Source organism: Numenius arquata, chromosome 8, assembly GCF_964106895.1.
Source record: "Numenius arquata chromosome 8, bNumArq3.hap1.1, whole genome shotgun sequence".
In the NCBI taxonomy this organism is placed as follows: domain Eukaryota; kingdom Metazoa; phylum Chordata; class Aves; order Charadriiformes; family Scolopacidae; genus Numenius; species Numenius arquata.
The window spans coordinates 51,945,114-51,962,116 of NC_133583.1; the positions used below are offsets into that span (position 1 = coordinate 51,945,114).

A 17,003-nucleotide genomic window follows, 5' to 3' on the forward strand; every position below is an offset into this window, starting at 1 on the left:
CGGCTCGAACGGCAAAATGACGTTAATAGATTTTAAAGCCAGGCAAGGCCTGTGAGAGCGTTTCTGCCTGACCTCCCGGATAGCAGCCGACAGTCACCGCTTACCCCGGTCCTGCGCTCAGCCTCTGGCACAGCCCTGCCGTCCCTCCGTGACTTATTTTCCCTCCTGGAAGCACAAATCCTGCCTTTCCCCAGAGCCGCTCGTGTGTGTGTACTGGGCACTCCTCCTCCTCCCACCTCTTCGGAGCAGAGCCGGGATGCTCTCGAGGGAGGCAGGGTCCAGGGGTGCTGGTGGGATCATGGAGGGATCAGCCACCCTTTAGGCTTCCTGCTCCAGCATGAAATTCCCCGTGGGCAGCATTGCCCTTTTCTGGCATCTTCTGACCAAAAGAGCAGCAGGGCAACATGCTGCTGCCCATCCGCTGCCAGGCAGGCTGCAGGGGACAGAAATGCCACCGCACAGGAGAGGATGCTCCTGGCTTCGGTGCCAAGCTGGAAAACCGGCTGTGGCTGGCGGTGCGACCAGCGCTTTGTCACCCTCCCCGTCATCTTTTGTGAAGCCGCCGGTGGTGTTTAGCCAGAGTCACTGCAGCAGAAAGAGTGACACCAGCCCAGACAGCGTCTGAGGGCAGGAGCTGGGAGGACACGTGTACTGGCACGCGTGCTCCTGCAGTTTGGCTGGGCAAGCAGCCGGCATGAGGAGCGAGCCAGTCCTGGATGGGCTGTGACAGCAAAGCTGGTGGCTCCATCCGGGATGGGGAGGGATGGCTCAGCCAGCCTGGTCGCCGGGAGCTGCCCTCCGGAGCAGGGGCAGGGGCAGCTACCCAGGCAGGGGTATCCCAGGTGCAAAGCCTGGTCCGGAGAACCCTGCAACCCCTGAAGACCAAACCCTGGCCGTGCCAGACAACCTCCCTGAACCCGCAGGCTTTCCAGGCCAGCAGCTTTGGCAACCATACAGCCAAGAGCTGGCCAGCACGTGCTGGTACAGCGGCCAGCACTTGCACCAGTGAGGATCGGACGGCGCCATCCCAAAACTTCATATGCTGGCAAAAAGACGGCTGCCCAGACAGCAGCCCCAGCGCCCCGCCATCGGCAGGCACGGAGGCTCCCTCCCAATCCCAGCTGGCTGAGCGGCAGCGTTTCCTCTCCGGCAGCGAACCCCCTGGCGGGTCATGGGCACACACAATGCTTGGGGTTATCCAGCCCCTTATCAGCCCCGGCCACGCGGTGCGGGGAGGAAAAGGGTTTCAATCCCAGCCGAGCCCGTTGCTTCCGTCGGGAGCCGTTCTCCCAGTCACGGGGGAAGGCTGGACCAGTTTCGACTTCAGAACTGGTGGAGCAGGACTGTGGCTGCCGTGGGGAGAAAGGGACCACAGGGTTGTCACCCCGTATCCCCATGGCATTGCCAGGGTACCTCCTCGTGCCAGGGAAGCTGCCGGTCTCCGAGCAATGCAGTAGTTCCTGCCCCAACTTTGCCCGGCACTGCTATGCCATGGCCACCTGCAGAGCTTGGGGACGGGAAGGGGTCAGAGCTGGTGACACCCAGGGAATGGGCTGCCACTGGGGCATGTGGGGGATTTCTGGAGTGGCTAAAACATCCCCATCGAGGTTCTGCTGCTCCCTGCCCCAGGGAGGCATCCCCGGTGTGTCAGGAAAATGCCTGCCCGGAGCAGTATGGCAACCTGAGAAACCCCCCCAGCAAAGGCCACCTCTGCCAGCCAGGAGGGGAAACTGAGGCACGAGGAGATGATTAGGGGCCTGGAGCATCTCCCTTATGAGGAGAGGTTGAGGGACTTGGGTCTTTTTAGTCTAGAGAAGAGAAGGCTGAGGGGGGATCTGATCAATGCTTATAAATACTTAAAGGGTGGGTCTCAAGAGGACGGGGCTGGTCTTTTTTCAGTGGTGCCCAGGGATAGGACAAGAGGAAATGGGCACAAACTTGAATGTAAGAAGTTCCACCTAAACATGAGGAGGAAGTTCTTTACTTTGAGGGTGGCAGAGCGCTGGAATAGGCTGCCCAGGGAGGAGGTGGAGTCTCCTTCTCTGGAGACATTCAAAACCCACCTGGACAACAGTTCAGGAACAGTTGGTTCCTGTGCAACCTGCTCTAGGTGGACCTGCTTTGGCAGGGGGGTTGGACTAGATGATCTCCAGAGGTCCCTTCCAACCCCATGTGATTCTGAGTAGATGCTGAGGGAGGCCTCCCATCTCCCTGTCCCCAGGCTGTGGGACATCCTTCCCAGGGCTGTCCCATCTGCCTAAAGCTGGCTGGAGGAAGGGGACTGTGGCAGAGGGTCAAACCTAGTTCCTCAGCCCAAAATTAGGGGGTGGGGGTACCCCCAGCCCCAGCTCCTCCAAGCCCTCCCGGCAGTGAGCAGGGGGCAGGCAGGGAGCCAGCAGAGGCACCGGAAAAGGCTGGGCTTGCTGCGATCCCCTCCTGGCTCCATGATTAATTGAACACGGGCTAAAATTAGCTGCGGAGGCAGCACCCTTGGGGTCTCCCAGCAGCATCCCCACTGCCCGCCGGCTGCCTGCAAGTGGGTCAGGCAGCAGCTGCCTCCCGGCTGGGTGCCCTGGGTGCTTGGGGGACCCCCATCCTCTGCTGCGGGTGGGAGCATCGCTCCCTGCTCCATGGCATGGCTCTGCACCTCTCCCCTCCCCGCTGCTGCCCGTCGCGGAGGCTTTTCCCGCTCCGGATTCACCGGGCTGGGCTGTGTTACGGGCAGAGCAGCTGGGGAGGCTCAAGGCCGCCTTCTGGGATGGCAGGCGTGCGGATCCCTGTCATGTTCCTCCCCGTGCCTTCGGGGATCTGTTATTTTTAGCCGCTCTCCCTATCTCACGTCACTGGCTGGGTTCTGGTGCTCTTATATTCCTCCCCCCTGCTTCCCCAGTGTTAATTTGCTTTCTCTATATTATTTGCAGATTAGAGGAGGCAGAACCAGGTGTCTTGGCACAGGGGACCACTCAGCCACAGCCTCTCCATGCCGCCCTCCACCCAGGGGTTTTTGGTTGGGTTTTTTCCTGGCTATTTTTAGCCCCTCATCGGCAGCCTCAAGGGGATGAAACACCAAGGGGTAACATAAACCAGAGGCACCCTGCGGCAGGATGCTCCCAGCCACACGGGGATGCTCCCACGCAGGCAGGCCAGCACCTGGACATGGCCCCCCCCCCCGCCAGCATCCCACGCAGGGCCCCTGCGTGGTAAACCCTCTTCTCCCTCCTGAACCCCCCCCACATCCAAGACTGCAACCTCTGTCACGACACACAAGCCAGGGAACGTGAGAGGATGGGCTTTTCCCTTGGATTCAGAAGAAAGCAAACAGGAAAAAAGTTAATTAAAAACTTCAAAGCCAGACACGTCTAATTTGGTTTAACGCAGCAATCCTGCTCAGCAGCGATGCTGTCACAGAGGTGACTGCATGGGGTTTGGGCTGGGAAGTGGCCAGGGTATCACATCACGAGATGTCACCCACCACCAGCACCAATGCAGCCCTGTGGCCTCCATCCCAGCCGAGCACTGGAGGGGGTGTTGCCATGGTGCTGGGTGTCTGGGGCCTGAGGCCCCCCCAGACTGGATTTTGGAACTGTTGGAAGAGTGACCTCCTGGGGAGGCCGTGCCTCAGTTTCCCCACAGCACAGGGCTGCCAAACCTGCTCTTTGGGGAGGTGTTTTCAAGGCGCTTGGGCTGGATGCTGATCCCCATCTGCTGGCATTATACCACTGCCCCACAGACAGCAGGGCAGGGCTGGGGATCCTGGGGGACGAAGGGGTGCCTCCCTCAGCAGAGTCCAGCAAAACAGCAGCCGCTGTCCTGGGGTGAGGTGGGGACCCTGTCTGGCACTTCTGGTCCTGTCCCCTCCAGCCACCACTTGGAAAGAGGAAGGGGACGTCTCCCTTGCCTGTTTATCACTCTTTTCCCCCAAAGGAGCCAAAATCCTCTCATTTTCTCCAGAAACCTATACCACAGGACAGCGATGCTCCTGCCCCCAGTGCTCTGCTGCCTTTCCCTGCCTCCTGCTCCCACTTTCGTTTTTTTTTTTTTTTTTTTGGTGGTGTGGGTTTTTTGGTGTTTTTTTTTTTTCTTCAGAATGCTGCATGGTGAGTAAAGGCATCCTGCTGTCTGAGGGCTAACGGCTTGCTGGAGAGATAATAAAGCAAAGGGGAGTAAATTAAAGTGGCTATAAATAGCACCAGGAGAGGAAAAGGAGATGAAGTCATCTTCCTTCAGCTGAGCTGGTATTTGCATCACTTCTTCCCTTTGCCTTCCCTGCCCCCTCACCCTGCTCGGGAAACGGCCCCCCCTCAGGCTCTGGGGTCCTGCTGTGGGCTCCGTGTGCCCCCTCTGGTCCCTATGGGGCTGGGGAATGTCCCCATGCCCCTGGGGTGGGCTGGGGATGGTTGCCCAGCACCGGGGGCTTGCTGGAGGGCATGGTAAAATGGCCTGGATGTGGCCGCCCAGCCCCAGGCTCCCGCCCCAGCTTTGCCACTGACCCATAGCATTGCCCTATGCAAACCAGTGCCTCCAACATGACCCCACTGCTGCGTCCCCCAGTCTCTAGAAAGAGCTTTCAGGAGCCATCACAGACTCATCCCATGCCATTCCCCTTCACAGCCCGTCCATGGGCAGCTGCAGAGACCCCACCAGGAGCTGTGCCTGCGGGAAGGGATGACGCAAACTCAGCAACAGCAAATGCACCCACGGAAGCCCCTCCAGGAACCAGATTTCATAGTTTACTTTTTAGTTCTTGTTGATTTTCACATCCAAGCCTCCACCATCAGCCCTAGGACAGATGGGAGAGGAGGGACCCCAAAACCCTGCAGGAGCCTGCCCGGGGTCAGCAGCCAACTTCAGATCTCACCCAAAACATGACCCTCGCTGCCAAGGTGGCCACTGTCCCTGTAGCCCCTGGGAAGTCCCCAAACCTTCCCAGCTGCCCCAAAACCCCTCATCCGTCCGCTCGCACGAGGTATATTTACGCCTGAGTCAGAATGAGGTCACACCGCGGTTTCCTCCGTGTCAGCTACCGACTCCTATTCCTGTGCTATGCGCACACACCCGCCGTGTTATTGCAGGGTATTTATAGCTATTTTACATGTATAATTATAAAACCACAACTCCACACACGCGCAAAAATAATCACGGTGCCGGGACGCGGGGCCAGTGGGGGAGCGGGGCCGGGGCGATGGGAGCGGGGCTGGGGCACGGACCCCACCGCTAATAATAATTCTTTGCACTTTATATATAGCCCCTTTCATCCGCAGCTCTCAAAAACGCTTTGCAGGCATTTAATTAAGCTTCCCAACATCCTAATGTGATGACAGCCAAGTAATAATATCCTCACTTTTAGGTACAAAGAGAGGGGAGGTGGCAAGACTCGTTCGAAGTCCCGCAGCGAGGCAGCCTGTGGGGTGGTGAGTCCAGGTGCCCCATGTCCTGCCCCACACTGGTGGGGTGCCCATGTCAGGACGTACCCATAGAGGAGATTTTGACCCAGAAAGGGGATTAGGACCCCAGAGTCCTGCCCAACCCCTCCGCTAAGTTTGGGGTGGAGGCGACCAGTGACAGAGCAGGGTCTGAGGATGTCTGAGGATGGCAATGGGGACACCGGGGACCACTGGGCTGCAGCTGCCCAACATCTGGATCAGCGGGTGGAAGAGCTATACAGATCTCGACAAACTCGTGGGCGAGAGCTCGGGGGAGAGCAATAAATAAGATGACAGGTCTGAAAGGGCTGATTTACGAGGAATATTAAGAGTTGTAATCCTGCCTGGCCCAGCCATCCCCCAGGGAGGCAGGGTGATGACAAGGACCCAGATACATCACAAGGAGACAGGATTCACCGGGGCAAATGCCAACACATCTCCAAGCAAGGAGGGCTGGAAGCAGTTGTGCCTCCTGGGGGTCTGGGCAGCTCAGTGCGGGGACACAGATGGATCCTGGCGGGTGCCTGGAGATGGGATCCCACAGGGATGGACTTCTGTGGTCCTCAAGGTGTGTGGTTTGTGCTCCAGTGAGCATGCACCCTTCCTCCCTGCCTGGATGGACCACTTGCTTCCCATCCTTGGAGTGCTGCAGAGGGCACGAGGGGCATGCTCTTCAGTTTTGGACACTAATGAGACATGAGATGCCACCAAGCAAGAGGGACACAGCAGGAGAAGGTGGCTAGCAGAGGCCTGGGACTTCAACCACCACAGCAGAAGTAAAGAACAAGGAAGTGCTGGAGGCAAACGCTGGTGTCGATAATAAAAGGGGCAGAACTGCAGTCCTGGGGGGTGAAGGCTGGGTGGCATTACTAACATCTGCAGAAAAACAGGCTCCTGGCTCCTTTCCCACACATGGCGAGGTGGGAGGCAAATGCCCATCCTCATCCCCATCCTGGGGATGCCCCACGGGGGAAGCAGCAGTGTGTCGATGGACGCAGTGCGGCTTGGCACACATGAAAACTAAATGCAAGTCAAAAATCATAAACCCGGGTTTGATCCCGCAGCAAGCACCGTCCTGCCGTTTTATGGTTGTGTTGGTCTTCTTTTCCTCCCAGACTGCAGCCAGGTCCCTGCCCACTGAAACAAGCCGTGCAGCAGCCGCCGACCGAGAGCACCCACATCTACCGAGCCCCCAAAATAGGGGAGCAGGACCCACTCGCACCACGCCAGGACCAAAGAGCAGCGACATGGACATTAAGCAAGAAAACAGCTGCAAACTTCCCAAGGGGCTGCAAAGAAATGCCCCAAAACCAGTATCTCTGAGGAGAAAGGAGGGGGGGAAATGGGAACAGTGTGCCTGGCCAGGGAGCCAGACCAGGCACTGCCACGGGGACATGGGCACCTTCCTGTCACTGTTCCAGCCACCGAAACCACCTTCACGAAATTCCCTCCTGCTGCCCCTCCTGCTGCCCCCCCGCCTCCGCCAGCCGGGCATCTCTTACCAGGGGCTGCCGGCACCTCTGCCGCCTCGCCGGCCACGATGAGGGACTCGAGGATCCTTGCGCGGAGCTCGGGGCTCGCCTCGGTGCTGCGGGGAGAAGGGGAGGTGGTCCATGAGGGTGCCAGCAGCTCACAACCTCCCCAGAGACCCTCTTGCCCCTGGGACAGGAGCCAGCCGCCCCGATGGTTCTCTTGTAGGGCTGGGGTGGTGCTGCGTATCCCAGTCCCATCTGTGACATCACGCATGGTCATCGTGGTAACGAGTGTGATGTCAGAGCACCACAGTTGGGATGGGGGCTCACAGCTGTGGCCTCCCCCTTCGGAAAACTCTGGGGCTGAGCTGCTGGTGGGCTGTCATCCAGCAAAACCAGCTTGGTTGGGGGACAACATGCCCATGACTGGCTATGGTCACCCTTCTCTTGCCCGCTCCATCCCGTGTGTGACAGGGGCACCTCACCTGGCTGCCGTGGGGTGGAGAAGCAGCTCCCCGAAGAGCTCGCCGAGGAGCCGGGGTGAGAGGCGGCTCCTGCGGGTGCCCTGGCAGAGGTGGCAGAAGTGGCGGGTGAGCTGGCGCAGGAGCAGCGCCTGGGGCTGCGGGAGGGCCGGGGGGGCCAGCAGGGCTCTGGCTCGTTGGCCGCACTCCTCCAGGCCCGGGGTCTCTGCAGCGGAGGGGAAACAGGAGAAGAAAGGTCAGTTTGGGAGGTTGGGGCTTCTCCTTGCCTTTCATGGGAGCCCGGTGCCTGCCAGCACACATGGTGTGAGCTGTGGCAGGTCTCTACTCCCCGCCAACCCCCCAAAAAACCTGACCTCAGCCTCTGCCCCCAAAACCCTGACTATTTCTTTGTAGCCCATCCCTTCCCACAGACAGGCTGTGGGACACGTGGGTACCCCATCAAGCACAGGGTACACAGAGCTGATGCCCTGGGGGTCTCAGCCACCTCTCACTGGAGGCTGCCAGCCCCCTTTACCCACTCACACCATCCCAGATGAGGTTGTAGGGTGACTTTAGCACATTCCACCACTCAGCACAGCCAGGGAGAGAGCATCAGAGGCTGAGCTCCTCACCTGGCAGGGGCTGCACCTAAACACCCCCAACTACTGCTCTGATGGAGGAGAATTGCCAGACCCCTTCCCTGGTGCACAGCAAAGCCATAGAGAAGGCAGAGCAAAGGAGGGGTGGGGAAATAGGCACCAGCTGGAAGATCTGCGGAGTTTAAAGGCTCAACCCTCCCCTGCAGAAAAAACAAACTGGGAGGGAAAAGGATTTTTAGGAGAAGAAAAGCTGCACCTGGGCTGAGAGCTACAGACATGGCTATAGCGAGACCCTTGTAGTTCTCCCAGTGTGGTCTCTCTTGCCCCCTGAAATGCAGCAGCAGGGAGGGCTGGTAGCGGTACTCTAATTGCCCATGTGAATAAAAACAGGCACCTAATGGTGGTGTACGTCATGAAGGTTCTGCCAGAACCCCTGTCATGGGTGCCCCGAGCAGCCTACAGCCCTATGGTGTTCCCACCAGTGTCCCCCCGTGCCCCTAGTGCCCTCTGGCAGCCTTGGCCGGGGCTCCCCAGTCTTGTGAGCTGTGAGCTCAGTGGCCTGGGACTATGGTCCTGTCCCGGGCACGGGAAACAGCCCCTCTCCAGCCGTCCTCCATCCCTGCCTTGGCCTTGCCCTTTCATCTGCGGGGGGACAGGGAGGTCCCCAGGGCTGTGTTGCTCTCAGCTTCAAAGCCCGGCTCGGCCGGGGCTGACTCAGCTCCCTGACTTTTTGCACCAGGGCTGAGGCTTGGCAGATGCCCAGCCAGCTCCCAGCATCCATCCTTGGGGCCAGATGCACCAGAGCTGGAGGTGTGAGGGGTCCAGATCCCCTGTGAAGCAAGTCTACATACCCCGCTGGGATGGCCATGGGGTGTTTGTGTACCCCTGTATCCAACAAGCTGCTCCCGTGGGATATTTGGCTTTGCTCCAGGCCTCCCTGACGCCAGTTTGCACCTTTTTGCACCCAGGGGATGCTGGAGGGGAAAGGTCCAAAGGCAAAGGGGGAACTTGGGGATGTTTTTGACCTCCTTTTGCAGGTGGTCAGCCTGCCACTTTTCTAGCCCGCAGCCTCGAGCGGGGCCAAAGGAGCCTGCTTGCAGGGCAGACTGCCAAATACCAGCACCATCTTCTGAAAGACTTCTGGGTTTATTTTTTTTTTTTTAAAGCCCCGGAGAAATCCCCATCAGTTTTGCCTCCATTCCTGCCCCCTCCTTCTCCTCCTGCACCCTTTGTGCCAGGAGAAGAGCCCGCTCTGGGGCAGGCTGTGGGGAAAGGCGCTTCCCTTTGAAGTCACTTAACGAGGCAACCCAGCTAATTGCTTCCTAATTGTGTTTTTATCCTTGGAAGGGATGCAGCCTTTGATTTCTCCTCTCTCCGATGGGTGAGGGGAAGGCAGCATCTCAGTGCCACTGGCCCCAGGGGTATTTCTCCTGTCTCCATGTCTCTGTGCAGGGCAGGGATAAGGGGGTGTAAGTTATCCCACATCTTCTCTGTGTGTCCCTACTGCCTTGCTGGAGGCCATGAAGAGCCCATTGCTTTTTCCCACCAAGGCATGGTAGGAAAAGGCTACAGTGGTCTGGCCACGGGTGATCTTTTAGTGCCTCTTAAGGCAGCCAAGAGCATGATCTGCCCAAACACTAATCTGGCTTAGGACTGGGAAGTGATGCACAGGGATGGAGGATACTGCAGCGAGTGGCAGTGAGATGAGAACTGCTGCAAAAGAGGAAATCCTGGTTTCAAAGACATCAAGAGGTTCAGGTCCTGTCTAACGCGGTGGGCAAGGGCTTCATGTGTGCCCAGTGATGCCTGCAGGGCCTTGGGCTGGAAGGGGCTGAGCAGCTCTGCTAGGACTCATTTGAAATGGGTTTTGGTCCAGGCTGTCTGTTTGGATGGACTGTGGACTCCGCTGACCTGGGTATGAGCCCTGCCCTTTTTATTTGAAAAAAAAAATTCAAATAAAACTGAAACCTTGAATGTGTCATACATTTCCACAAAGGCTGGAAATCTTGCAGGGACCTAACAGGCACTTCCTAATGCCACTGAGCTGAAAAAGTGGAGAATTTTCTATGCCCATATAAAGCCAAGAGTTAACGAGATTACAGTAAAAAATTCCCAGGCAACAGAGCCAAAATATTATAATAATGCTTTCTTCTGGGGCCAGCATCACCCAGCCTTGGCAGCCGCCTGTCCCGGCAGGCAGTACCTCCTCCTCCGGGCACTGCAGCATGAAAGGACCATGCTGGGGGCGGGGGGCGCAAAGCTGCCCACTGGGTCTCTCCTTGCTTTCCGGGAGCACCTCCCAAAAGCTGATGATTCCAGTGGTCCTTCTTGGGATCTGCCCTTAGTGCAGGATTGGGCAGGAGATGGGGTCAACTGGAGATGCTGCGGAGCCTTTCAGGGGCTTCCCAAAGCTTCTCCAGCCCCACAAACGTCCTGGGCATGGAGGGAGCCCTGCTGTGCTTACCTTGAGCTACGTGAACCAATTCGCTGTAGAGAGCTGGAGGGATCAGGGGCGATGGGAGCTCCTGGAGGTACCACTTCAGGGCCTCTGCCAGCGTCTGGGCATCGTATAGGTCCATGTCCACGGCTGAGGCATCTGCAGGGAGAGACCCAGCAGGAACCCTTAGCCTGTGGTGCTGCCCACTCCGGTGTGGAGTTCAGAGCTCTTGCACCCCTCCGGGCCTTCCTCTTGCCGATTTCTTTGCCTGTGCCCCCATCTCCCAGGTGTGGCAGCTCATGATTTCACTGCCAAGAACCGCCCCCCAGCAAATATTTCCATCCCAGTTTCCACTGACCCTGAATTCCACGTGCCTATGGAGAGCACGAGGCAGCATGTCTGCCTTGTGTACACTCATCCAGGGGCTCTCGCTGTCCCACTGGGGTCCCACTGCAGGACAGCACCCACGGGACAGGCTGAGCAGCTTGGGCCATCAAGGTCCAGGCACCATGTAGCAACCCTAGCCCTGGAGGAACTGCTTGGAAAAATGCATCCATGGAACGGGGTTATGGTCCCCAGGCAATGCACATTGCTGAAGGCCCACGTCACCCCCAGTGAGCCTGAAACACTGCAAATAGGCCCCGAAAAGCAGCTTCCCTGGGGAAGGCAGTGAATGATGCTCCAGGGATGGGGCAAAGTGCCTGGAGGAGGCTGAGACCACCCAGCCTGGGCTCAGGATGGGGACAGTGGTCCGAGCAGAAATGTCCCAGGGTCCAGCAGGAGCCCAAGGGTGGGTCACGTCCATCCAAGCTCAGCAGCTGGGCCAGCACGGAGACATTGCTTCACCGGGGTCCAGGGCGAAGAGCCCTTTTAGCATCCTTTGGTATTGCCTCATGCGTTTTTCTTGGAGGTCTCTCAGCCCAGCCGGGCTGGGAGGTGGCTGCCCCGGAGGGTAACGGTCCCTTTTGCAAAGATCTAGGGGTTTCAAAATCTGCCTTTGATTCGAACTGGAGCCAAATGCAATGTTTTGAAATTCTCCTCATAGGAGAAATCCTGGGGCGGGGGGGGGGGAGAGCAGGAGGCGGAGGGGGAAGAGATAATAAAAACCCCCAAGATATTTGGGATCGTTTGAAATGGTTTGTTTGTAAAAACTGAATTTCTCACGTCTTCTAAATGAGAATATTGAAAAAAGAGCAAATTTTGCACTTTCTTAAAGATGATGTGTCAGGCCCCAAATGGCCCGGTGTGTTGTGACTGAGAAGATGGTGGGCTTCCTCTGCTTTGAGCCTGTTTCCTGTCCTCTCTCTAGGTCTTTATGACCAAATGTAGCTTTACTGAAATTGAAGCCATTTTGGGAGATGCTCCATCTCCCAGCACTGCATTTTCCAGTAGAAAATGCCTCGAGTCTCCAACCATTTCAGCTGACTGTGTGTGGCCATGCTCCCTTCTGGGGTGAGAAGCCCAAAAACCTAGAGAAAAGCTGTTTTCTAGGGCAAGGCTTCAGAGGTGCCTGGCCAGTGGGGCTGGGATGGGGAACAGCTCCCTAACTCCTGGCAGAGGCTGGTTTTGGGCACCTTGACCTTGATCTCATCTCCTTGGAGCGTTCCCACCATGGGCCAGGCAGCCTGGGAGCCTGCTCGCCTCCCCCTCCCCTTGCTTGGGAACAAGAAGCCGTAGCGGGTCCCTTATGGACAGTGCCTGGCATTTGGCTCGGAGACCAGAGAGAAAACAGATTGACCAATGCCTGGCGAAGCCTTTAACCCAGCCATTGGAGACGCTACCTCATTTTCAGGAGCAAGCACCCGGCTGGCCGGGAACGGTGCCCAGGGGCAGCACGGGGACGGCTGGGAGAGATGCCACCGTGCTGGGACAGGCAGCCGTCCAGCATGGCCAAACGCAACCCAGGACAAAGGCGGGCGCTGCCTTTCTGGCACGCCCCCAACATCACAGCATCACCCCATGGACCACTCTGCCCTCGGCATCCTCAAGGTGGGCAGAGTTGTGCCAGCTCTGGACTGCTGCACCCCAGCCCCGCTTTGGTCCATGCTGATGCTCCCATCTCCCAGTCACACTTGTGGACCTTCTCAGCTGGCCAAAAGAATTATTTCCACTGGGGTTTGGTGGGGGATGACAGCCAGTTCCCCATTTTTGCAAGCAAAAATGGAGAAGTGAGCTGACAGATTGGCTCCAGCCGGGCGGGGGAAGGAGAGCCAGGGCAGGGATCCTGCGAGATGCTCCAACCCCCATTTTGGGCTGAAACCCCTCAGTGAGTGGCCAAAACCTAAGGATTGTGCTGGGAGAGATCTTGGGGTCTCATTGCCTGGGCTGAATTGCAGAGAGCTGCTCCCATCAGCGGGATGCACCAGGCAAACTCCAAACTCCTTCTCATCCCGGGGGAGCCCGGTTGCTCCCCCCTGCCCACCATGGAGGTTTCTGCAGGGACCTGTCACTTGCCTTAAGGATGCTGGCGCGGATTGGGGAGAGCAGCCGCAAGCTGTTTCTGCGCAGGGAAGGGGCTGCTGCCGGGTGCTGGCCCCAGGCGATCAGCCCCGGGCTCCACCGAGGCCTAATTATCTCATTTGCATCATTAGGCATGGGCTTGGGGGGTGTTCAAAGGGAAGGCTCAGCCAGTTTCAAAGCAAAACTCAAAAACATCTTTGCACCCTGAGAGAGGCATGATGGGGAGACGGGGCTGGGGGGGGTGGGGGTGGGATTTACACCCTGCTAACAGGGACTGATTGCTCATGGCACCGTTCTCCTTGGCACATTGGCTAGAAATAGCCATTAGCCTGTTGCCCCCATCCTTCTGGAGATGCAGTGGCATCCTCCTGCCCCAGCTCCCCTCTGTCCTGTGGAGCTACCGTGGTGAGCTAGGCTCCCCGCTGGGCTGAGAGCATAACTGGGAGTGGTCCAAGCTGCTCCCCAGCACCGGCTGTACCCCAGCAGCTGGGGGATGCTCAGGCGGGAAAGGGTTAACCCTGGAGCCTTCCCAGCCAATTACTGATGGCCTGACCCCATGGATGCTCCTCGCTCCTTATCAGAGGGAGATGATAACCAGCTATAAGAAGTTAATGATGCTGCAGGATGAGTCACAGCTCTCCCGCTGCTCTCCAGATGTTCCCGTCCCTTCCCCAGGGGAATGACGGAGGGATTCCATCCGTCTGACACAAATAGAAGGAAAATACCCCAAAACCCCAACCTCAACCCAATAGCAACCCCCTCCAGCACACAACCTGCTTGCTGACCTGCTGGCAGAGCAAGCAAGTGGCTGGGGACCAGCAGAGAGCATCCCTTGCCCATTGGGGTCTGAAAAGCATGAATAAATTTGGGGCTGGGGAAAGGGTGTGCGGGATGACCACTGTTCCAGAGGGAAAAACAATGGGTGCTCCCAGCCTCCTCCCACTGGGATGCCAGATCGGCATCCCAGCAGAGCAGAGGGGTGCCGGGGCTTTGGGCTGAGTCAGGCTGGGCAGGAAATATCGGGACATCTCCCGGCAGCTGCAGCCAGTCTGGGGAGGTGTGAGTAAGCCCGGAGTTTCGGTAAACGCGGAGGATGTTTAGCCAAGAGGTGACAGGGACGAGGTGTGTGTGGGGGTTATTTTGAAGGAGAGGCTTGAGCGGGTCCCAGTAACCAGCTGTCCCCTGCATATGGACATGGGTGACAGCTGTGCCCCACGTCCCTGGCCAGAGCATGGGTGATAGGGTGCAGCAGGGAGTCCTACAGGCTCAGCCGGACGTTGGCTGCCAAGTACTGCCACAGCGCAATGCCCTTGGGCGCATGGTCCCTGTGGTCCCCGTGGTCCCCGTGGTCCCCAAACCACTCATACCTGGGGCTGACTTAAATACTGACTTGGGATTTTCCCTACCCCTTCCAGACCTTTCAGGTTTAAGCATCAGCTGGCGCTGCAGGGACATCCTTGTCACCCAGTCCTGGGGGCTATACCTTCCCATCCACACAGACGCTGCCTGCGCAAGGACCTGTACACCCCTGGGACCCAGCCAGGTGTTTGAGGCTGCCGGGCACCCCACAGTGGGGGTTTACTGGGGAACTGTGGACCAAATCAGGGAATATTTCCCCAGCTTCAGTTCAGCATCATTGTAACATCTCTCAGCCAGCCTGCCAGTACCTTGTGCTGTGGATTTGGCAGCTTCCAGGACATCCCCTGCCCATGCATGGGAGCTCCTGGCAGCCCCAAACACCCTCGCAGCTGGGTTTCACCTCGGCATACCCCCAGCTTCCACTCATCCAGGGCAGGAGTGCTGGGACCCCTTTTCCAGGGTGCCCAGCGAGGCTGCTTTCCCCTGCCTTGCCTTCCCAAGTTCAGTTCCCTTCCTCAATTTCCCCAGCAGCTACGGAAGGGGATGGCAAAAGCTCCCCCCTCAATTCTCCCCGATGGCTCTGGCAGGGATGTCTGCACCACTGCTGTTTATTTACCCTTCTTTCGTCACCACCAAATATAAAAGATGAGCTCATGCCTCTTGCCAGGCTGACGATGCGGGGTTTATTTCCACTGCAGGTATAAATAAAAAGCAGTGCGGCAGGCACCGGGGCACCTTGTGTTTGGGAGTAAAGAAGTCGTGGTGAGGTTAATAGTTGGCCAGGAGAAACCAGAGCCCTCCAACCCCCTCTGGCATCCCAGGGATGAGGATGGGGATGCACTCCCTCCCTGGGCATCCATGCTGTGATGATGGGGGGAGCAGTGTGAGGCCCCCCCTCCCTTCACTCCAGCCCAGTCCTTTCTGCCCAGCAGCAGCTCCGGTGAAGCCCCGGAGCCCACCATCGCCTGCTAATCCCCACCGAGGCCTGACCTAATTCCCGGGCACGTGAACGAGTCTCCAGGCAGACAGCTCTGTGTCGGGGCCGAGATCAAAGCGGGCAGGATGGCAGCGCAGGCACGGCACGCCTGGAGACACCGGCTCCAATCCGCCTCGCGCTGCCGGCGGATTCGCCCCGGCAGCCCGGGATACAGGCAGCTCCTGCCTGGCCCTGCCAACAGCAGAGGCTCTCCCCAGCACCGCCTGGGGAAGGCTCATGGTTTTTGCCTCTCCTGATGGACCCCTGAGCTCACACTGGGGTATGTGGTATCCAAAATGTGGGAGGTTTCAGTGTTCAGCCCCATCCGAGCCATATGGGGCATCCAGGTTGCCACGGGGTGGGGTGCTTGCAAGGTCTCCTTTGCTCTGTCCCCCACAGGGAGGAGGGCTGAGGATGCAGACCATCCTTACCCAGTGATGGCAAAGCACCACCTGGCCACTACACGCAGGACTTTGCAGCCGTCCCCATGCCAAGCCTCCCGCACTCGGGTCCCTCAGCTCCAAAGGGCTCTGGCACCCACCAGCCCACCCATGGCTCTGCTGCGGCTGGCCAGAGAAGATTCCAAGTTTCCAGGTTCAGTGGCAGAGGAGAAGGCTGCCTGGCACATGTCAGGGGAAAAGGGGTGCAGGCAGTACTCTGAGCAAGCATGTGGTGAGAAGACATCACCCTTGGGCACCAGAGGGGGTGATGTCTTCCACAGGCATCACAGCCACGGGGGACTTTGCAGGTGATTTGCCCCATCCCCTGTCCTCAAAACAGCCCCTAAGCTACACGCAGAGGACAGCAGGAGTGCTGGGGGCTGGGAACCCTCAGGGTCAGCGTGTGGCCCCTGGCACGATGGGCACAGAGATGCCCCCAGGCCATGAAGCAGCCCCACATCCAGCAGCTGGGCACTGCAGGGAGCACGGGGGGCAGCCGGGGCGAGTGCTGTACCCTGCCACTGCCGTTTAAAGCTCTGCTTTCTTCTTTTTTTCCTGCCCATAACTCTCCCCGCAGCTGCAGCAGGGCTCCTGGCTGGCTCATTGCCTGCAGCCCTTTGGCGAGTCCCCCTGGTCCCCCCTGGGGCTGTAGCTTTTCATTAAGTCCCTTTTTGGTGCCGCCACGTGACTCCGACTCCCGTGTTCAGCGGCGTCGCATGGCCCTGCTCGCCTCTCAGGGCATAAGGGCCTGAATTAGACACCGTGTATCCTAAAACCTTTAATTCTCCTCTGAAGCCAACATAAGCCTGCTGTGAGCCCACCACCCTTCAGTCTGTGCTCCACCCACCGGCCCTGGTGTCACCTCAGCCAGGTGGCGGTGGGTGCTCGATTCACTCCCCACCTTTATCGATGAGCTTTGGTTTTGTCGTCTCTTTTTTTTCCTCCCCTATAAATATTATTTCTCACATCATCCAACATAGAAATACCATGTTTGGTCCACAGGCTCTAGCCAGCAGTCAGATGCCACCACCATCCTGGCAGGATGTCACCAGTGCTGGGGCAGGGGACAGGGGTAGCCCCAGCCCAGGCTGTATAGCCACATGGAGCCATGCTACTTCGAAGCTCACCGTGCCTGATGCTGCCACGGCCTCATGAGGGTGGGAACCTGGGAATGCTTCATCCCAAAGCCTGGGCGATGTTCAGATTGGAGGCTGCCCCGTCAGGGTAGGTCGCCCATGGGTACAGGTCCTGAAAGGACCAGGGATGGGGAAAGGGTTCAATCTGCACAACTCAGCCAGGTGCCTGTGCTGCCCGGGGGGGAGATCCAGAGATCCCCGGGGGCTCTCTGGAACAGCCAGGGCTGCTCTGACCCACAT

At 58.3% G+C, this 17,003-nt stretch overlaps 1 protein-coding gene across 2 annotated transcripts in view; it reads right to left on the bottom strand.

Annotated features, from left to right (window-relative positions):
* The window catches only part of PIK3R3 (phosphoinositide-3-kinase regulatory subunit 3), a 77,505-nt gene that overhangs the window by 53,004 nt on the left and 7,498 nt on the right, over positions 1–17,003 (bottom strand). For both annotated transcript variants that reach the window (XM_074152692.1, XM_074152691.1), the window contains exons 4-6: positions 10,420–10,551; positions 7,381–7,582; positions 6,926–7,011 (exon numbers count right to left, since the gene is read on the bottom strand). In XM_074152692.1, the coding sequence (XP_074008793.1) occupies positions 6,926–7,011; positions 7,381–7,582; positions 10,420–10,551 (420 nt within the window). The remainder of the gene's footprint in view (positions 1–6,925; positions 7,012–7,380; positions 7,583–10,419; positions 10,552–17,003) is intronic.